General features: G+C 41.3%; 3 protein-coding genes across 8 annotated transcripts in view; all 3 read left to right on the forward strand.

The window, feature by feature from the left end:
• fynb (FYN proto-oncogene, Src family tyrosine kinase b) overlaps window positions 1-6,845 on the forward strand; it is a 78,531-nt gene extending 71,686 nt beyond the window's left edge. For all 3 annotated transcript variants that reach the window (XM_038726722.1, XM_038726720.1, XM_038726721.1), the window contains 2 exons: window positions 1,643-1,774; window positions 4,182-6,845. In XM_038726722.1, coding sequence (XP_038582650.1) covers window positions 1,643-1,774; window positions 4,182-4,390 — 341 coding nt within the window. In that variant the 3' untranslated portion in view covers window positions 4,391-6,845. The remainder of the gene's footprint in view (window positions 1-1,642; window positions 1,775-4,181) is intronic.
• Window positions 6,846-10,069: 3,224 nt separating this feature from the next.
• On the forward strand, window positions 10,070-14,345 carry LOC119909313 (probable G-protein coupled receptor 139). The gene is made up of 3 exons (XM_038727488.1): window positions 10,070-10,189; window positions 11,010-11,127; window positions 13,309-14,345. The coding sequence occupies exons 2-3, from the start codon at window positions 11,049-11,051 to the stop codon at window positions 14,316-14,318; spliced, it is 1,089 nt and encodes a 362-aa protein (XP_038583416.1). The 5' UTR covers window positions 10,070-10,189; window positions 11,010-11,048; the 3' UTR covers window positions 14,319-14,345.
• Window positions 14,346-15,502: 1,157 nt separating this feature from the next.
• traf3ip2a (TRAF3 interacting protein 2a) lies at window positions 15,503-21,680 on the forward strand. Of its 4 annotated transcripts, none has more exons than XM_038727484.1 (10): window positions 15,503-15,568; window positions 16,000-16,043; window positions 16,155-16,703; window positions 17,971-18,094; window positions 18,215-18,381; window positions 18,474-18,562; window positions 18,636-18,704; window positions 18,789-18,893; window positions 19,431-19,505; window positions 21,061-21,680. In XM_038727484.1, the coding sequence occupies exons 2-10, from the start codon at window positions 16,028-16,030 to the stop codon at window positions 21,205-21,207; spliced, it is 1,341 nt and encodes a 446-aa protein (XP_038583412.1). In that variant the 5' UTR covers window positions 15,503-15,568; window positions 16,000-16,027; the 3' UTR covers window positions 21,208-21,680. The 4 variants fall into 4 exon arrangements, with proteins under 4 accessions (XP_038583412.1, XP_038583413.1, XP_038583414.1 ...); XM_038727485.1 differs by having other exon boundaries at window positions 16,155-16,670; XM_038727486.1 differs by having other exon boundaries at window positions 16,155-16,664.
• Window positions 21,681-21,853: the final 173 nt, after the last annotated feature.

The raw sequence follows: 21,853 nt of genomic DNA on the forward strand, positions 1-21,853 counted from the left end.
AATTATTTGTCAAATTATTTTGCTGCATTCCTTCAACCTAACATGACACAGTTTTATAGCCGTGTTTGTAATTGTGACCAACCTCCTGAACTTTGATTTTCTCCTTAACTCTTAAATTAAGTTAAAGTTTAGACAATCACATGTTGATTCTGTGACCCGCGACTGGCTCAGATAGGACTGAAGAGGTAACGCTACTTTATGCAGTACATCTTAATCATTTGACTCCAGATTGTGTTGCTGAAGCAGTGTTCATTTTCTGTTTCACCATTAACCTGGTTAACCATACCAGTAAAGCGCACTGACATCAGACTGTAAAGTTTAAGGCAAAATGACAAAATAGTGTCAAAACTATTTATTTTGCCAGGCAGACTTCTGTGTTTTTGGGAGTGAATAGATGCTTCTTAAGCAGAATGAAAACACACACAAGACCTTGTACCTAAAAGCAGATTAAAAGGGTTACTACAGTGATTGCTAGTGGGCTTCCATAAAGTTGAGGGACTCACAAGAGACACATTCAAGACATGTTTTTTGAATGTAGGTAGGCTCCGAGCATAAACACAGATACAGTAACCCTTATGACATCACTAGGATTATTTTCACAGACTAGAAAGCTTTGATTGATGGCCCTTTTATAAAAAGAACAATGGTTATTACGGCTTTTTGTATGGGACATTTAAAACCATATCATTGAATGAAACAGTACACACACATGTACATACACAGTACAGATGAATGTAAAAAGAAGAACAATAAGTAGAATTAGTTAACATTCTACGTAGATTTACAACTATATACACACTATATACTGTCAAATACAAAAATAATAACAAGTGTGTACTCTCAAATACAGTCAGAGTAGGATCAAAATGGAGTTTGTCGGTGGAGATGAGAGACGCTGTGGCGTTTTGAGTCTGATGGCAGATGGCACAAATGAGCCTCCCAGGCGCTTTGAGGCTCGGGGCTGGATGAGTCTGTGGCTGAAAGTGCTCCTGAACTGCCTCAGCTCAGCATAGAGGGGTGAGAGGGGTTGTCCGTGATGGCTTTCAGCTTCCCTCTCATCCTCCTGATAAGTTCAGCCACACACAAAGAGTCACGTCACCCATGGTAACGTACAGTAACAAGAATGGTGACTCACTTTAGCGTTTATTTCTGGCTGCAGCTGGCACTTTTAGCTCCACGAAGTCCATAAAAAACGCACTCAGATATTATCACTGAAGACCAAGTTAGCACTAAAATGAGAACACATTAGAAAGAGATGCTCAGAGTCCACAAAGGTGCAGGAACGGATGCACGCATAGCCTACAACCTGTGATGGCAAGTAGTAATATTAATTACTACTAATATTATGAATGATTAAAAGCTCTGCTGTGTTTGTGGATTTTATGACACTGGACTAGAATCATCCACTTGCCATAGTGGACACAGCTAATATCAGAGTGTCCAAGACATATTCAGACTGTGTCCTTGTCATCTTGTCCTTTGGTGAAATAAAACATAATTGAAATGTTCGGGAGAACTACACACATCTGCATCACAGTAGGTCATTCTGCGGCTGTACTATCAACAATAAAGGCAAAGTTGTCCCAAATGAATCCCCGTTATTGTCCCCAATAATGCTCATGTCTGCTCTGCTCTCTTACAGGTGCAAAGTTCCCCATCAAGTGGACCGCCCCGGAGGCTGCGCTGTACGGGAAGTTCACCATCAAGTCAGACGTGTGGTCGTTTGGCATCTTGCTGACAGAGCTGGTCACCAAGGGTCGGGTGCCTTACCCAGGTGAGGGGAGGTGGGCGGGGGGGGTAAACAGAGAGCGAAGGCTCTGCGTGGTGTGTCTTTCACCTTGAGCCACTCAGGACACGTCGATAAAGTGGCCTGATAAGAAGAAACCCGAGCACAAACAGCTTTTCCTATGACAACAGGCGGCCCCTCCTGCTGTTTATGGGAGTAAAAGGTTCTTTAATGCTTGGGTAACCTTCCATTCTTTGCCAGAATGTGAGATAACCCTTAATTACTTTGGCTCGCCTGCGGGACCACTTGAATTTCTGACAGAAAGAAGTGAGGGGGAGGCTGGCCGAGGCACAGAGTGTACTCAGAGTGCAGCTCCACGCAGGGAGGGAAACACATGTTTGTACAGATGGGGCTGGTGGGCTGGTTGTGCTTCAGGGAGAAGGTGAGGGAGGTTAGCACGCAATGGGCTGAAGGAGTAGCGTCATGCTAACAGATGTGTTTCTTTCTGAGGCCACCTCTGGGTCCTTGACAGGATTGGGTAGACGCCAAAGTGTGTACTCAAGTAAAAGTACTGTTATTTTACTAGAAAGTAGAATTAGTCATCACAATAACTACTTGAGTGAAAGTATAAATGTATAGACTGAAAAAATGTGTACACTTCCTTCATTTTATGTTGACATGATTGAGGTGAAGGTAAAGAAGTGAACGCGCGTGTATTTATATTCAGTTTGTGATGTAATGTCACATTGTAATCTTCTGTTTAGATAATTAGTTAAATATGTCAAAAATATGAAAAAAGAGGTCAACATGCTATCTCTTAAATCCCACCGGTGGTTTTCACTCCAATGTCAGACAGAGGGTCTTAATCAGCCTGACGTCTTTAAAATCACGCAAACGCTTTCTTCATGTTTGCTCGTCTTCCCGCTTTTATTCAACATTTTCGAAAAGTTTATCGCAGACAAACAACATTTACATTTACAAACAAGTTTTAAACTAACTACGGCAGGTAGAACAAAAAATAATGAGTGTTTCTTACCAGCTTTGTAATCCACAACTTCTAGTAACCTGAATTGACAGTGTTTCCTTTAATCTGGTGACTCTTTTTACTGCATCTGTCTGTCCCAGCTATAGTCTCTAACTAGAGTGATGTTGCTCATTGTCACACAGTTTCAAGACAATTTGTAAAAGAGGAAAAATCGATGGCCACTTCGACATTCAGGCTGGGTAATGCTGAGGATCAAACCTCCGATCTTTCTATTAGTGGGTGACCTGCTCTAATTCTAAGCCACAGGTGCATCTTTTAGCGAGCCAGACCAAAGGACCGCCTGAAACTCCACATTTTTAATTACAACGCAGGTACAGTAGAAGAGTGGCTGTGGACACCAGATAAAAATTGTTCATATAAAATGTTAAAAGAGTGTTATTTCAAAATCCCTATCCACAACATGAAGATTAAGCTGACAACTGCGTCACTCCCAGATTGTCAACAATTCTCTGTGGATGTTAAAACGCCAAATCCAACAGGACTCTACTTAAAAACCAACTAGACCGCGTTTTTAATACTACTTGGGACAACAGACATGGAGAGAATATCAAAGTGAGGCCATACTAAGCAGCACTTCACAGGATCTGTTCGGCAGTGCCCAAGAGGCGAACTGGCACCTCTCCAGCTACCAGTCTACACCCTGTATTTGTGATCCGAGCTGGACTTAAACCAGCAACCCTCCAGTTTCCAGCCACCCCCAAAGGGAAAGGGGATGTCAGTTCTCTGTATTTAACCCATCCTATTTACTTGAACTGGCGACCTTTCGGTTTCCAAGCTAAGTCTGAACAGACCGAGCTAATGCCGCCCCTAATTTCTCATGTGTAATTAAACTAGATTATGTCTCACAGTGTTGTCAGTACGGATATTAACAGACCTCAAACCAGCGTCCACATCTGGAGCTCACAACAGTCTGAGCTGTTTAAAAACCAAACTCTATATATATAGAGAGAGCAAAAAAACTACTATTGCCTTCTGAATTTCCCGCAGTAGCTTCATCCATTATTCTGCAGCGTCAAGCAGACCTTGAGACCTACAGAATGTGCCCTAAATAAAAAATGTATAAAAACAATAAATAAACGAAAGAAGTGAGGAGTGTATGCAAATGTTGTAGAGTAAAAGTATGTTTTTCCCCACAATATACTTGAGTAAGAATAAAAAAGCTCCATTAAAACTATTACAACGAGAACAAAATGTTGATGATTTAAGGGATAAAAGAGACTAGAAATTTTCAGTCAGCAAGTCATCACATTGAAAAGGTGTTTGATTAAAGATGTTGAGAAAAGATGGGTGGCGGTGGGATTTTAGAGCTCGCTGTCTGTTTGTGTTGAAGGTCACCAAGGTTTAATCAAAGCAGAGCTGCTCTATGTCCGCGGTGCGCCTACTCACCTTCTACATGTGTTTATATTTTAGGCATGAACAACCGGGAGGTGCTGGAGCAGGTGGAGCGAGGCTACAGGATGCCGTGCCCCCAGGACTGCCCCATCTCACTGCACGAGCTGATGCTGCAGTGCTGGAAGAAGGATGCAGAGGAGCGGCCCACCTTTGAGTACCTGCAAGCCTTCTTGGAGGACTACTTCACAGCCACCGAGCCTCAGTACCAACCCGGGGACAACCTCTAAACCCGTCCCCCGCTCGGGGTCGGCTCGTGGCTGGGGCAGGACTGGCTGAAACAGTGCCGTTATGAAACTCCGGAGCCTTCCCAGCCAGGCCTTTATTTTAAGGATCTGTACAGCTTCCTCAGCTCAACCCGAGCATTTCAGCTCCACCAACAACCCCTATAACACAACCCTCAGTCTCCGACACGCCCCCTAGTGTCAGAACTCTGCAAATGCGATACATAAGGAAGTTGGAAGGAGGATGGACTGAGTTAATTGGGGTCGTGAAAATACAACGAGATACCTGTATTCAATGTAAATAAGAAAGGCTTGTTTTAGTTTAATTGTTTGCTTCCGTTTAAGATTTTATTTTCTTCTGCACAAAATAATAATAATGATAAAAGTGAGAAAGGCAAATGAAAAGAAGCATTCCAGAGGAGCACCTGAGCAGACACAGTTCACCTGTCCGTGTATTATACTGGCACTCCTGTATTCTTTTCTACAGATTGAATTGGAAGCTAGGACTCCCCCGCGACTAAAGATCTTCCTCGTCGTTAGTTCAAGCCATTAGTTGGCTAATTGTTTATGATATTAATTAAATTATTTAAATATTGTGGGCCATCAGAAAATGGTTCCAGGAATGTTATCAGTAACAGTGTTAACAGTGAGCTACCAGATCGTACTGATGAGCCTTTAAAACATACATTTCACAAACGCACGCACGAAGCGAGCCGCGCCTGCTAACAACAAGCGCTAATGATTCTGAATGTGTCGGAACAACCAGTATGAGACTGGACATGTTCGTGTATTTCAACACAGTGTAACATCCCACACGTCTCACACGGCAATCAATAACTTCACAAGAACACTTAGAAACACAATGGATGATGTATGACGTTACGTACAAATTAACCCCCAAATTCTCTCCTGTCCCCGCCTGAACCCACTGTATCTTCAGAGTCCTGATCGGAGTCGCTGTGGATCACCTCGGTACTGTATTCCACAGTCAGACTGGCCTCTGTCAGTCTCTAAGGCTGTGTTTGGTACCAGGTCCAGCCTTGTTCACTGGGAGGCTTCTGAGCAGGTCCATCGCTCGCTTGCCCAGCTTCGGTTCTAGTGCTCATTCTGGCGCCACTGTCCGCTGAGTCCTTCACCCCGGGCCTGAAAACCTCCTCCTCCTGGTGTTCCAAAGGTCCTGTGCTAGTGGTGTACACGCACACCAACACTGCCCCAGTACTCCAAGTCTGGGCAGAGTTGGCTAATAAGACCGCTAACTGAGCTAACTAGCTAATAGGAGCTAGAGTTAGCAGCGCGCTAAGTGACTTCTGTTTTACTAGAGAAAAGGTCCATGTTGCAACAATCCCCTGATACTTTCATCCTGGTGACAAGGCTCGGATCCCGAATGAGTTTGAGGTTTTAACTAATGAAATGTTTGCCGATTAAGACTCTTCTCATCGACAGCGGTTTAGTAGACTATAAGGGGGGCAGCCGTGTTGGAAGCCTTGATGTATTTTTTTCTCATTTTACATAATGTGTAAAAAAAAAAAAAAAAAATCCACCTCAGATTATTGCTTCATTATTTACTTTTCAGTTTGTGGTATTGCAGAGGCTGCATCAGACGAGCACGAGGCAGCACTCCATCAGCCTTTTTTCTTTTCTTGCAACCCCAAAGCTCCCTCAGAGCACTAGTTGTTAGGCTACTGCTGTATGAAACAAGGTTCTTTTGAAAATTATATATGTCAGATATAGATTTTTGTAAATTCCAGATGAGCGTGTAAGGATTTTCAACATATCCCTCCTCGCTAATAATTTTGAGAAAAGTTGGGTGGAAATATTTCTGTCTTTCTACCACGAGTGTAGTTTTTTGTTTAGCTGAAAGAAAGAAAGTTCGAGTTAATTTAAGTATGTTTGTCTTACTTGAGCTGTCATTCCGAGGCCGCTCCTCGTCAGCACGGTGGTTTTTGGGGATGTCGGAGTGGACAGTGGCGTTTTTCCTCATCTCCTGCACGCCCTCCACCTGAGCCTTCGGATCGCCAACCTGCAGCTGAACCCGGACCACCTCACAATCCTGAGTTATATCTTCTTTTAGGTTTTTACTGACATGATTATATTCTCTCAGTATTTGAGTCTTTGATTTTTGTTTTAATCCTTTTAAGAGTCAGTTGTGTACTGTATGTTCAGATGAGGTTTGGGACCAATTCATGTTGCAATTCAGAATAAAAATTAAGTTTGAATTCATAAAGTAACCCTCTGAATTGAAAATGAATTGAACCTGGCCCTGATCTGCTCTTAATGCAGATGGTTCTCTGGCCAATGGATACCCCTCATTTTTTAGTTGTACAGCTAACTGGTATTAAGTGTCGCTAACTTCTCTCCTTTATATCTTTTCATTTCCATTTTTTAACAGAACTTGTTTTGTTATTTTGGTGATTTGGCGTTTGGAATTCCAAAAAAAAAACAATAAACATTTTACACTCTTTCCAAGACACTTCCTTTCCACATGCCACTGTTTATATGGTACATTTATTTTTCATTCTACAACACGGGGCTGCGTAATGAAATCAAAGTGGTAGCTCAGAACACATACGAATATATAGAATTAGAAAAATAGAAAAGTTAAAACAATATAAACAGTTACTTATATACATATATTATACACGGTAGTGGTATGTTAATGTACAAAACCAGCATAACCAAAAGTTCCATGTTATCCATCCATTTATTTATTGTGGAGAGCGGAGGAGGAGGCCATTCTTATACTATGACATGTTCTTATATGTGTGTGTGTGTGTGTGTGTGTGTGTGTGTGTGTGTGTGTGTGTGTGTGTGTGAATAAAATCAAACATGTGATCTGAGGAGAAATGAGATAGCGGGGGAGTCCAGCTGTTTAGTATTACACTTTCATAAAGTCATGGGACTCACTTATCGATTAAGTCTATTAAGATGTCTTACAAGACATGAAAAACCAGAGGTCATTTAAAGTATAGAGAAGATAAATGTATGGAATCCATTAGTATAAAATATTAGAAATTTAAAGGTAGTGAAAATAAAAACATTGTTAAAAATGTTGAAAATAACCATTAGGGCCAGACCAACATACAGTATTTGAGCCTAAAAAGTGGTTTAATTTTTAATTTCCTTTACAAGTGTCACGATCTGGCTCTTGGACCGTGACAAATATGGAAACCCACCATGTTGAAAGTATAACAAAAGAATTTATTTTTACCAAACAATGAGCAATAAATCTAAACAGAACGTAAAGCAAAGCATGTGATGTGAAAAATCAGTCAAGTCAGAAGCGATAGGTGTGAGTGAGTGTGTATGTAAGGGTGTTGATGTGTAGAAATAAAACAACGGAGAACTCAAAACGGCCTCAGCCACATCCTTGAAGGGGGACGCAGTATCTAAAAAATGAATGCCACAAACAAAATCAAAGGCAAACACTTCATTAACAATATCAGTATAACCCTAATATTTTTTAGTTTTTTTATTTATGGATCAACTTGTAAAGCTCAGTTGTTACTGATGTATTTCAATGATGGCTCTGTCCCACAGGTGTCCCATGCACAACACCAGGACCCTGAAACTGAAGCAGAAGTCGGCCATTAGTATTGTTATGAATTACACCTGTACCTTATAACATCTCACACCTTCCTCTATGCCGACAAACCTGGCTGCTCATCAGTGCGTCCTGCAGTTAAGCAGTCTGGAGGTGTGAAGTGCCTGCTGCAACTGAGGTGAAGCCCCTGCAGAGACCAGGTGCCGAGTAGACACTGCTGAGCATCATGGTCATAATTAAGTCTAGAGCAGGAGCAACGATGCATGTTGTTTTTCCCTGAACTCCACAGTTGATACCAAAACCAGATTATTCGGATGATTGTCAGTGGCCTTGTGATCAGAACAGTTGGATTCACTTGCGTCAGTATTGTACATACAAGACCCTACACAGAGTTGGTTAGACTGAATATAATTTAGACCTAACCCGACCCAGGTCTCAGATCTAGTTTGAGTGGGCTTTAGCGGAAATTTCCGGACCTTTTCCAACAGCATACATTTCCGAGTGAGATGGCAGGAAAAGCACATGGGGAAACTAAACATTAATGATGGCCTAAGTTTAATATGGGTGTCCCAGTAGCCTAACACAAGCCAGTGAGCCAGCATGAACAAGACAGGGCAGTGGCACACCTACATGGACTACTGCTACGGTAAAGTTTTTACATCTGTGTCTGACAAGTCAATATTTCCACTGTGAGAAAGGTCTATTAGAGTTGTTGTAGTAAAGTGTTTCACTCACTTCCCATAAAGAGAATTTTCCTAACTAGTATTTGTCCAGTATCAAACGTTGTCTCCCACCTGTGTTTGTCCTCCGCTGTTTGATTTCTGGATCAATACAGGTGGCAGGTGGGAAGTGTGTGCTAATAGCCCACTAAACAAGGTTTACCCAGGTCAGCGTCTCCCCCTGCACCTCTGCAGCAGAAGAGCCACTCTCTGTTTTTTGTCATGACCTCAAAACTCATCAGCTCAAGAGACACTTCCCTCCTCCCTCTCCCCTGTGGCAAATCCTCTCCACCTTCCTACACCAGCTTCCTCCAGTTTCTCTGACACACTGAATCTGTCCTCAGCTCATATCCTCATATCCTCAGTTTCATCTCATACTGGATTTCTGGACAGAAATGTTTCTTAAGGCACTGTAAGCTTACCTCATGTATGTCTTACTGTTCATTGATGGGTGAATTTTGAATGAAGACCACCTCAGGTTGTCTTGTGATAAGATGTTGTTTTTTTTATATGTAAAAAGGTAGAACATTTGTGGTGCAGCAGCCTTTAAGTCCAGATTTGTTATCGATGATGGAAGAGTACAAAAAAGTCCTCTTTTGCTTACTAGAAATTGCCAATGCCTTCACACGTCTCAATCAGGATCTCAAACTTTTATAAAACACATAAACACATTTATTTCATGATGTCCTGCCGATTCTGTTTAAACCCTGATAAAGACGTGTGAAGGCTATGTGTTGATGCACTTTTTTTTTACTTCACAATCCAGCTGAAAATCACATTTTCTATTTTATATATTGCTCTTTTTTGGTCCCTCTTCCAGGTGAATTGTATGGTGTTCCCTTAAAATTTCATGTAGCACCACCCCCAGGTCAACATTGTAATTTGTACTAATACTTTGGTTAATGGACAAACACCTGCAAAACATTCTCATCAGCTTCAGTTATGTTTAGTATGCCTGCTAAACATCAGCATTGTCATTGTGAGCATGTTAGAAGGCTCGGGTTAGCATTTAGTTACCTAGAAATCTTTCATTTCTTCCTGTAATTTTGTTTTCAGTGTCAGCCATCCAGTGGAAAAAGACAAGCCTTTGTTATTAAGAAATAATTGATTCTCATATCAATAAAGTGAGAGCTAGCTTGCTAGAAGCACTGTTCAAAACGATGAGTTATTTTCCAAAACACTATGACAAAAACTATTACTACCTCTTTTCATAAAAATATACAAAATTCATATCACTCTAATTTGCTCAAAGATAGACTTTTTTATGATAATTCATGGTTTAGTTTAATTCTGTGTATCAGTTATTGGCGCCAGACATTGAGTATCTAATTTAGGGATAGCTATATCCAGCAGTCAGGTGGTGTGACCCTCCTCCTGAAGCCTTATAGGACCAGCAGCTGTCTCACCCATTCCTCCTCATATCAACGATAGTCTCGTCCTTGTGGAGCCATAACCAGCTGGTATACACCTCTGTGGAAGAAGCCACTACTGTATGACATCTTCAGAGCTATGAGGCACACAGCACGGAGGTCCTATAGACAGCAGGTATGTCTGATTTTAGCCATTTTAGTACTGATATCTTCACCCAGATGAAAATAATGAACTTGTAGTAGTCCAGATTATTGATAATAGGCTCTTAAAGGACAAAAGGAAGAAGGAAATATGTTTAGCTTTCCTTAATGTCTGTATTAAGTTAAAGTAAGTCTCTATAACCCTTTTACAGAGAGTTAGATCTTTTGTGGAAGACACCAGTGGATGTTTTAAACTGTTGGAGACTGTTGGATAGATATTTTGCAGGCAGTTAGAAACTGAAAAATAAAGCACAACCTCAGCCGCCTCTCTTCAGTGAATTCAAAGTGAGACACCCAGAGACAGATGACCTGTCATCCAGTGTTTATTGTGAGTCATCAGCTGAATGCTTAAATGCTTTGAAATGCTTAATGTTTAACTTTGGAGCTGAATCGGGTTATTTTTGTTGTGTGCAACATAGAAGGGGCTGTCTGATCTCTGTGAACATGTTCAAACATAGTTGAAGAAAAAGACCAAAAGTAAATTAAATACATATTATAGAGCAATATTCAAAGCTTAATTTATTCATTTTTCTAAAGTGTAATGGTTTTGTATGTGTGCTTTTAACGTCACATTTTACAATTCAGTCATTTAGTTGATTATTGCATTCACATCAGCTTAAACAAAGGCTCAGTAGCCTTCAGTTTTAGTCCATTTAAATCATGGCAATTTCACATAAAGAACTCTAAAGTAGTATCCCATTTTATGGCATCAAAAGCTTTAATCTGCAATGTAGCCACTCACCAGTATTTGTCTACTGTACTCCTCCTCCACCTCTCTAATGGCTTTATTACAGGTTTAAGCATGTGAGCTATCGCCTGGTGGTGAATGAAACATGGAGGGAGCCAGCTTCACCATCTTAGTCACAGTTCAGAAGATCTATTACCCTCTCCTTTGCATCATTGGTATACCAGGTGTGTATCATGTCGTCTTGTTTGGTCTTGATGCTTGAATAGGTTTTATCACGACAGTTGGTACCAATGCATGATCCGGCATTCTTTTAGGTTAATAATGACTTTATTGTTGTTAATAAATCACTTTTAGCTCTGCCTTCAGAGCATCCAGGTCAATAGCCATTTGTTAATGAATTACTTACTGCAAGCTTGCAGTTAGCCTTCTGTTACATAAAGAAAGAGATCCACAATTTGGGATATACGTTGGCATTGAAACCCATCCATCCATCCATCCATCCATCGTCAGCCGCTTATCCTGCGTACAGGGTCGCGAGGGGGCTGGAGCCAATCCCAGCTGACGTCGGGTGAAAGGTGGAGTACACCCTGGACAGGTCGCCAGTCCATCGCAGGCATTGAAACCCACAATAAATAAAATAAAATAAAGACATGTAGCATTTAGCCTTGCTTAGCTCAAAGACTGGAAGCAGGAGGAAACAACCTTGCTCTGACTTGTGAAAAATTGCACTACCAAAACATTGCAACACTGTCTTAGTTACACATTGTAATGTATATGTAAAACTAGATATATAGAAACATGGTTTATTGGTTTCTTTGGAACTAGACTATTTCTTAACCGACAACTACAGGGTGACCTACACAGCGTCTCAAAAGTCCTGTCTCAGGTTTGCAGACTGTTGTGACAACATTTGGGTGACTTTTGAGTGTACTAGCTAGCTAAAATAAAACGGTAATAAAACCGTCTTGTGCTAAAAGACTTTTTACATTGTTGACAGAACCTGGCTAGCAGTTTCTCTTGCTTCCTGTATTTGTGCTAAGCTAGGCTAAACATTCTGGCAAACGCTAAAATGTTCTTTTATCTACACTGAAAAACGTTAGTACAGATTTATTAAGTCTTAAATGTTTTGTTTGCACTAATCAGTGTTGTTTTATTAACAATACTGAATCAAATGTCAACAGTATGCTAATATGAAAGCCAATAGTTTCAAACCCACAGAGTTATCACCCAACTCTGCAGTTCCCCTCAGCTCTTCAGGCCTATAAACCACACTCTCATAAAGCTTGTTTCCAGTAGCAGAAAGCAGCTGTTTTCAGGGGAAAAATAAAGTAATTGCACCTGTACACTATCTGCACAGAACCAAACAGCAAACAGACAAAGTGGAGCATCTGGCAAGCGAGCCCAATATTTTTGTCAGGGGTTGATGAAGACCAAACCAGAGCTAAGAGGAGATTGGACTTCCATTTGTCAAGTTGTCAAAAACATTACTATAAACGAATGATGTGGCTAATGTCACGACCTTGGATTTGAGTGTGGGTTTTTTTCTGTTATTTTGTTAAATGTCCATTTCTGTTTTACCAATTGCCTCTGTGTTCTTGTTTAGGTTTTGTTAGTTGAGCATTGTTTCTTTGTTTTCTGTTGTATTCAGTTACATATATTCAGTTACATAGTTTGGGTATTATTGTCTTTACACTTGTTAAAGCACTTTGTTACTTGTTTTTGAAAAGTGCTCTACAAATAAAGATTATTATTAGTATTATTATTATTATATGTCCTTGTGTATTGTCTGTAGCTTTACTTCCTGTTTAATTTGTAATTTTGGTGATTGGTGTTTTTGTCTAGCTTTGTTTCTTGTCTACCTTCATCTCCAATGCGTCTCACCTGTGTTTAATTGCCCTGCCTGCTTGTGTGTGTGGTGTGCCCCTGTATATATTGCCCTCAGTTGTATTCAGTCCTTGGGGTGTCATCATCAAATGTTGAGTGTTCTGCCTTGTGCTCTGCTTGTTTCCTGGATTGTTTCCCCATATTTTGGATTACTCTGCCCTGTTCTGGATTTACATTCCTTTTGTATTCTCCCTTGGTTTGGACTTTTGCCAGCTGTGCTCCGAGTAAACCTGTTTTTGAGTTCTCATTTCATAAATCCTCTTTGAACTGTATCCTCCTCGCAAGTGTCTGCATTTTGAGTCCACACCTCAGCCTTTGTGACAGCTAATAAGCAACTGTATGCTAATAAGCTAATCTGCCATAATAACTTTATAAAGTGGTACAAAGTCAGATGTTGTGTTTTTGGCTTCAAAAAAATAAAAAATTTTTGTAAATGTAAATTTATGATGTAAAAACTCAATCTACGACCAGACAGGCATATGTCATTTATCTATCTGAGCTTTTATGTTCGTGTCTTCTAGCCAACCTCTTCACCTTCTACATGATCTGCTTCCGTAAATGTGGGATGTCCGACACGGCCATCATTTACCTGAGCTGTCTTGCCATCGTGGACACCTTCTACCTGGTGTGGGTTATCCTTATTGACCTGACCCTTACCTTTTGGCTACTGCAGCCCTTCTGGCACTCTCACCCCTGGTGTGGCATTTTGGGCTTCCTGCAGTATGGATCGCTCTACAGCTCCTCCTGGATGGTGGTGGTGTTCACCATCGAGCGATACCTCGTCCTCCGCAGCACTGCGGCCAAGCAGCACTTCTCCCAGGCCTGGGTCACTAAACTGACCTGTGTGGCTGTCGTCCTGGTGTCACATCTTGTCTCTGTGCCACTGGGCTGGATCAACGTTGTCTCACCTGTCAATATTACTGTGGACGGGGAGAATGTGACTCTGCCTAGGTGTCATTATCGCAATGAGACCTACTCTACTGTTATAGTGTGGATAACCACATTCCTCTCAGGTGGAATTCCCATTGTGTTGGTCATGATCTTCAACTACCTCATCGGGTATCATCTGTGCCGCGCCAGCAACCTCTTCACCAAGGAAGAGCGTCGCGTTATGCATGGGAGGAGCACCAGGTGCATGTTGAGGAGGACCATCCTGCTGCTGGGCACCGTTTCCGTGGCCTTCGTAGTGCTCAGCCTGCCCCGCTTTGTCACATACTGCATCTTGAGGACCAAGTACAACAACGAGGACTTCAACAGGAACGACTACAGCATCCCCATCAATGTGGCCGGAGACTTAGCTAACATGCTGCAGAACCTCAACTCCATCACCAACTTCCTGCTCTACTGCATGGTCAGCAGGCGTTTCCGTCGGGAGCTGGTCCAAGTAGTGACTTGCAATGCGAAGGCACATGAGCTTGGCTCACTCCTCACCCACAACACCATGAAAGTCTTCTCAGTTGTAGATCATAAGGCCTTGTCATGCAGCGGCCCTGCGACTGTGGTGCTAACCAATCTCAAAAAGTTATCTTAGAAAGAATCTGGAGGAATGGACAAAGATCAGACTTTAGAGAAATTATCCTTTAACAAAAAACGTGCATTATTGACCAAGGAAACTGCAGTTTGATAGAAAACCCTCAACTTACGCCCCACTGACTAGTTTTTTTAACCACATTTCATGGTCTTCATCAAGGGATAAATACTACCACGCAATGACAACCAAACCATCCCCCATGAAAACTACGAAAGCAGTGGAAAAAGCTAGTAGGGAGGAGGACCTTGGATGCATGCTGGAAGCTAGCAAGCTGAGAATCAGGGGTGTTGAGGAAGTCCTTAGCCCATCCAGATAAAAAAAAATCCTGAGCCAAGGCTTAGAGGGCACTTCCCTGCATGCCACAGTCAGAGCTGCCTCTCTATACTCCCTACTAGGAGCCCTCCTCTAATTACCTTTGAGGCACAGGAGGGTGAATGATAGCTCACACAGTTAGACCTCAAATAAACAGCCTGCTGTGTCCATGGCTGGCCAGATGGTTCAAGGCTGTTGCAAGCAAGGTGACCAGAACACAGGGTAGCACCAAATGCTGACAAGTGAGGCAGATCTGTAGGTACAAGTAAAAAGTACGAATGTTTAACAAAGGCCAACACAAGCAAACAAATCCAGCAAGGAGCAGGCAGGAATCAAGGTCCTATAAGCAGGCAAGGTATATATAGTGAGTAACTGATGATGGAATGAGTTGCAAGTGAGGAGAGGGTGGGGTAGGCCACCTAACTGCAGGGCTGAAGTGGGAACCAAGGGGATAAGCCAGAGATCGAACAGTGAAGCCGACCTGCATGTAGGACCAAAAATGACATTAAAACCCTGTGACACCCCGTTCTGAGTTATCCAGGTCATGTGTAGTAGTAACAGGAGAGAAACTGCACCTGTTTTCTAGCCTTAAAAATGTTTGATTGTTCAGCCAAAGTTGCCATAATGTTCAATAGTATGTTGTGTTTTGATAGTAATGTTTTGATTTTAATTTATTGCTTTAAGTATTATTTATTACAGATCCTCTTTTCCAAGGGTTGGCTGAAAATGACACTTCAAATCAAATAAACAGTTAAACCTGATTGGCCACAGAATGCCTACCTTGCTTAAGAAATATCCTGGCGGTTACAGTACAATTCCCTTCTATTATTTGCATAAATGAGTCACGAGACATCCCTGCTTTGCATTGTGGAACTATTTCCTGTTTGCCGCAGAACAGGTTTGTGCTGTGGCTGAGGGATAAGCAGGTCTAAGAGAAGGTAGGTGTGGGAAAACAGTCGTTTTGCTTTATTCTCTGTATGTGAATTTATAGGTAAAAGTATACAAAAACTTTTGAGATAGATTTATTTGTAATTTAAGAAGACATACATGGCATACCTTTAGATCAGGGATTTTGACCTTTGTACTAGTTCGCAGCGCTTGTGTCATGTTACACTCAACCCACCTTTACACCTTTTTAACATGCAACGTTTCACACCTATTCAGTGAGGGTTAAACAAGAATGTGTAAATTCTAGTCCTGAGAACAGTTTATACTAAATGAAAAGTGTAATTTGAATCTCTCAACTGAAAGTTTCAAACGTACAGTTTTCTTTCTGGTTTTCCGGTGTTTATATAAGGTGCTGTATGTGTCTCTTTAAGTTGTCATGCTCTATTACATTCCTTTAGTTTTTGTTTTCACTTCACTGCAGGCAAGAGGCAGTTTTCCTTGGCAAGAAAATGGACTCTCTTAAAGGTAGGAAACAAAACCCTGTCAGACTCGCAGCAGTCATGAATCTCTCTAGTATTTCAAAATGTCTCTACAAATGAAGTGCAAAGGTGTTTTTCTGTTGCCTCTTGTTATCAGGACCTTGCCCTCATCCGAGTGTTCCTGTTGAGATGGATGAGAGCATGACATCCTCCAGTCTGGACTTGGCCTGGCCTCCTTCTTGCAAACAGTGTATTGGACATACAGAGACCAGCAAAAGGCTGCAGGGACATGGCTTTGAGCAAGCTAAGGAGACAGCACACAGTGTCAGCGAGTGCAGATTTTCTGAGAGCCAGTATTTGCATGAACCCAGAGGAGCCTGTTTCACTGCAGCCCAGCTTCGCTTCATCCCCCCTGCACAGGCAGGAGAGCGGAACCTCCCCCATCCTGCAGGTGTTTGGCCTCATGGTATCAGAGAGCAGGTGCTGCTGTGTGAACTGGACCCCATGGTTAACCACAGTAGAGGCTTTGCAGGCCCTTCAAACTATCCTCAGGTTCACTCTTTGGAGGAGACAGAAAGCTTGGAGCACCCTCTCCCGCTCATCTCTGAAATAAACTTTGGCCACCCCCACTATGTCCCACCACGACACCCTGCAGCACGTGTGCCCGGTCACTGTCAGTGTTGCATTATCATTAGAAACACTATAGGTGTGTGGTGTTACTGTCAGTGTTGGGGAGCTGTTACTGAAATATTACAGATTATTTGACTTTTAATGTTACTCTACTGTTACATTAGCAGATAAATTATATATTTGACTACAAGATCAATTTATTTATCGGTGGATGATGATAACAATGTTTAAAGGGTCAGTTAACCCAACTTAGAAAAACATGTTTTTGACATACAGTATCTCATAAAACTGAGTACACCCCTCACATTTGTAAATATTTGATTATAGCTTTTCATGTGACAACACTGAAGAAATGACACTTTGCTACAGTGTAAAGTAGTGATTAGTGTTGTAGTCAAGACCGCCCAAGCCGAGACCAAGTCAAGACCAAGACCAGAGTTTATCGAGACCGAGACAACACCAAGGCTTTTAGGGGCTGAGACCAAATCGAGACCAAGTCCGAGGGAGGGCGAGAGAGAGTCAACACAAAGATCAGTTCCCCACATTACATGACACACAATGAAATGTGGAACAAGATCAGAGGTCTCTCTGATCACATTGATCTGAAAGATCCACATTCCCATTAAAACACCCACATACAAACACTAAGAGCTAAAATCAACGCAAGCATCTTTATTCAATACCCCTTTTCCATGTTTACCATCGCGGGGAGGGGGGACAGTCGTTAATGGGAACAACACATTTTTGATTAGGGTTATTGGTTGCATTTGAAGCAATAAGTTTTACATTCAATCAAAGTTAGGATGTTAACAAATAAATCAGACAATGTAAAAGCAATTTATTGATAGTCCCAAAGTTATGGTCTTGAAATAAAATCCCGAGTCCTCAATGTCCGAGACTGAGACAAGAAAGTCAAAAAGTGGTCTTAAGACCGGTCTCGAGACCAAGACCGGTCTCGAGTACTACAACACTAGTAGAGAGTATGCAGCTTGTATAACAGTGTAAATTTACTGTCCCCTCAAAATAACACATCACACAACCATTGATGTCTAAACCGCTGGCAACAAAGTGAGTACACCACTAAGTGAAAATGTCTTTTGTGAGATACTGTATGTAATGACTCTAATTATTACACAAGTGTCATGGGACACCCTCCGTTGAGACCCGTGCAAATGAATTGATTTTAGGGCAAGACGCTCATTAATGCAGTGTGACCTCCCCACTCCTGTATCATTCAGCTGCTACGCTTGTGTTTCTATTGAGTCTGCATGACCTCATCACTGCTGAATTGGAAACACTTCAAACTAGGAAATTTATGTCTGCTCCTCCATGTCTCTCTGCAGGCCCCGATCCAATGCCGGGCAGTTGTCTCAGAAATCGTGCGTGTTGCCCTCCAGCAAATTATCATTTTAAGCATGATTACCCAGCGGAGCCACACCAGGAGCCTCGGCCCCACCAACATCCATGGTATGAGAACTATTCTGTCCTTTTTGTCATTATGATCTGATATTTTCAACATAGAGTCATAGATACATCACAGATGTGTTCCATATATCTCAGATTGTTCCTGATCATTTCCCTCCACAGGCATCCTCCTCCTAATAGGCTGCAACTTAGAGATGCTCCAAATACCAACTATGGATCTCCTCCTAGAGATGTGATTCATGAGGTCAGCGTGGATCACTCCTTCCAGGCTGGTCCAGGAGCAGCTACAAAGGAGATCAGGAGGACCATCAGCCTACCGGAGGAGTGTAGTAAGTCCATGTGCATGTGATGCTCTTTTTCCTAATCTTAAAGAATGTACTAGGTAGAGATAAGGATGTTTCACTGATTTTTCTGTTGACAGGGAATGTTTTCATCACATATTCTGTGGACACAGCTCGTGAAATGATACCTTTCGCCAGATTTCTGACTGCTCAGGGGTTCAAACCAGCAGTAAGTCCTATCATACATCTATCACCTTTGTGCTTCCCGGATCAACACTCACACTCTGCCTGTCTCTTGATAGATTGACATCTTTGATGATCCAATCAAAAGAATGGACATCACCAAATGGATGGACAGATTTTTGAACGATGTAAGTCTGACTATTGAGTCAAGGCAGAAAATTAATCAGTTTGCTGTCTTCTGCAAAAGCTGATAGTGAGGTGTCGTTTAACAGAAATCGGTGCTCATCATCGTGGTCATCAGCCCCAAGTACAAGGAGGATGTGGAGGGAATTGGGGACGATGAGCATGGCCTGCACACCAAGTACATTCACAATCAGGTGAGAGCTCGCATAACTGTTAAGACAGCTGTCAACAATTGAGGCAGAAATGTCTGTGTGAAATATCGCCCTCTTGTGGCAAGCTTATGTCATTAAACTTCCTCCTCCCACATGCCATTGGGAACAGGAGAATGAGGAAATGCCTAGAGGGACTTGAAAATGGGACATTTCATTTGCCAACTCCACCCACTGTCCCCACACTCACAGTCCCACAGTTAGTGTGTCCAGGTGTGGGCCTGGAAGGCTCCATAATGCTTAGTGCAAACACGTCGCTCTGTAAATCTGGAAGGCTGATCATCAGAGAACGTATCAGATGTGAAAATGAAAAGGCTTCTTGAACATTTTATTATTATCCAAAGGGAAAATGAACATCGGTTTCACCCCTCTGTCTGGCCAGTCTTCACTGAGTTCTGTAAATTTAAAAGGCAGGCTACACTGTATCAGTAGCTGCAATGTTTTGCCTGTATTAAATAAACTATTTGTGTAAGTTTCTGGAGCACTATGAGCACTGATTGTCCTCATTTCCTGTTGGTACAGATCCAAAATGAGTACATCCAACAAGGCTGCCTGAACTTCAGACTGGTACCTGTGTTGTTTCCTAATGCAACCAAGGTGAGTACATCAAACAAACCGTCAGAGGGTCAGGTTCACACACATTACAGCGATTCATTCTTAACCTTTGGAAACAGTATATGTAACAAAAAATCAAACTGACTGGCTCTCAGAGCTTTCAACCACATCTCACGGCCTTCATTCGTCTCTCTTTTCTGAATGAAGACCAGTTTCAGGGTCCTGTTATTATCTGTGCTGGCTCACTGTCTCACTGAGCCACTGTCATGCTTTACTGGGACACTTGAATTGAACAGAACCATTGTTAATGTCATTAGTAACACCTGTGTGTTTCTTACTATGACAAGTCAACATGAGAAAGGCCTGTGAAAAAGTCATGTCTACTACAATTCCTAGGCTTTGATTACATATATGCTATGGCTAAGACTTATGGGGGATGTACCTGTTGAATGCTAATAATCATGTTCTATCTTAGTCAATATAATAAGCAGCTCTTTGGGAAAACTGACAGAAGTAAAATAAAAAATAAAATAAAAACTCCCCACATAGCATAAACATTTTTATGCACTTCATATTCTGAAAGTTGACTCAACTTTTTACTTGAATGCCCTATGACGTGTTTGTTAATTATCAAAATACTTAAAACAACATCAATGCTGCATTCCAAATAGTCCAAAAACATTTTTTCTTTTTTGTGAAAATGGAGAAAATAGTCCATCAGCTGATGAGGAAAAACCTAAACTAAATCAGAACCAAAACAAATCATAATGCTTTTAAGTGGTGTAGTGCTCAACAGGTGATATTTTGGATAAAAGGTTTGACAACAGGACTGTCTGTGGAATACTGAACAGGAAGTCGGACACCAGCAGCTTATTTAATTGCTCACTATGAACTCTTTCACAACCTGTGAAAAATCCTACATTCAGAAGTTCTGATAATTTATGTAGTTGTTAGTTTATGGTCATTCATAAACTGTATATATTTCTATTGGAATGCTGTATACCTAGTTGGAGGTTTTGTTTAAAAACAGACAGACTACCGAATGCAACTCATGTCTTCTTTCATACACTCTGTATGAAGAGGAGGGCCTGGCACTATGCACACTCCACTATAAGCAGTAAATAGCTGTCAAAATGGATGCTGATACATAATTTGCACTTCCAGATGTTGTGTTAGATATAAATAGCTGTTTCCTTGAAAATACATAACATTCCCACATCAAGTCTCATATGGTGTATAATAAATTGTACACTGTGTTTTAGATTTATGAGTCCCATGCTCTAGGCTTCACAAATTCCTGTGATTTTATGCAATGTTTTTTTAAATAGTTTCCTTATAAACAGTGAGCTGGCTGAGAAATTTGGTGATTTACAGTTGCTATTTGGCACTACTCCAGGTAAAAAACCTATCCATTTACATGATATAAAACATACACTGGGAATATGTATATCAGGGAAATGTAAAGAACAGATCTAAATGGTGGATGGGCTCTCTCTGAGATTTCCTTTATTAATTTAAGTGTTTTCTGCAGGTGAGGCTTTCATATCCAGAGTCACTCACTAACTCGACCCATGGACCCACTCTTTCTGTGTTACAGAGACATGTCCCCAACTGGCTCCAGAGCACCAGGATCTACAGCTGGCCCAAGGAAACCCCGGACCTGCTACTGCGTCTACTCAGGGAAGAGCGCTACATCATCCCACAGCGGGGGGCTGACCTCACCCTAACTGTACGTCCCCTCTGAGAAAAACTAGGGGGAAAAACGGACACCTGTGGAAAATAATCAATATAAAGATTTGTCAAAACCCAACATGCTATAGGTATGAGTTTGTTTCCTATGCCTTTATGAGGAGGACTATGATTACTGCAGCAGATTAGTTAGCAGAAGTGTTTTCCTTCTGTCCTTTGTTTTCAGATTCAGATTTGCTGTTTGTTCTGTTGATTTGTAATTCATTTCAACAGTGTTTCTAATCTCACTACATCTTCAATAAACTTAATTGAGATTTTAAGCATACAGAGAGAGCATCAAACATTAGGCATCACAACATATATCATAATATGGCTTCATTTTCAACAAAACTGCAATATCGAATGTTGACACAGATTTGTTGGTAGAGTAGATATTATGCACAACTTTGTAATGCACTTCCTTCAATGTGTTAGTTATATCAAATTTACATGTTGTTTCCCAATAAATATTAGAAAACTTCCAGATAATTCCTTATATGTCTGTTGGTACATTTGTTACTTTTAATCTATTTCATTAACCAAGAAGGTAGGTTCTGATTCCTGTAATTCTTGCCTTTCATAGTGACATTTCATCAGCTGAAAGATTTTGTTAGGGATTTATTACAGTTGGATATTCTTTATAATTGATAGGAAATAATGTA

This window comes from Micropterus salmoides, unplaced genomic scaffold, assembly GCF_014851395.1.
Source record: "Micropterus salmoides isolate LMB-PRFRI ecotype aquatic unplaced genomic scaffold, ASM1485139v1 Ms_hic_scaffold_18, whole genome shotgun sequence".
NCBI lineage: Eukaryota > Metazoa > Chordata > Actinopteri > Centrarchiformes > Centrarchidae > Micropterus > Micropterus salmoides.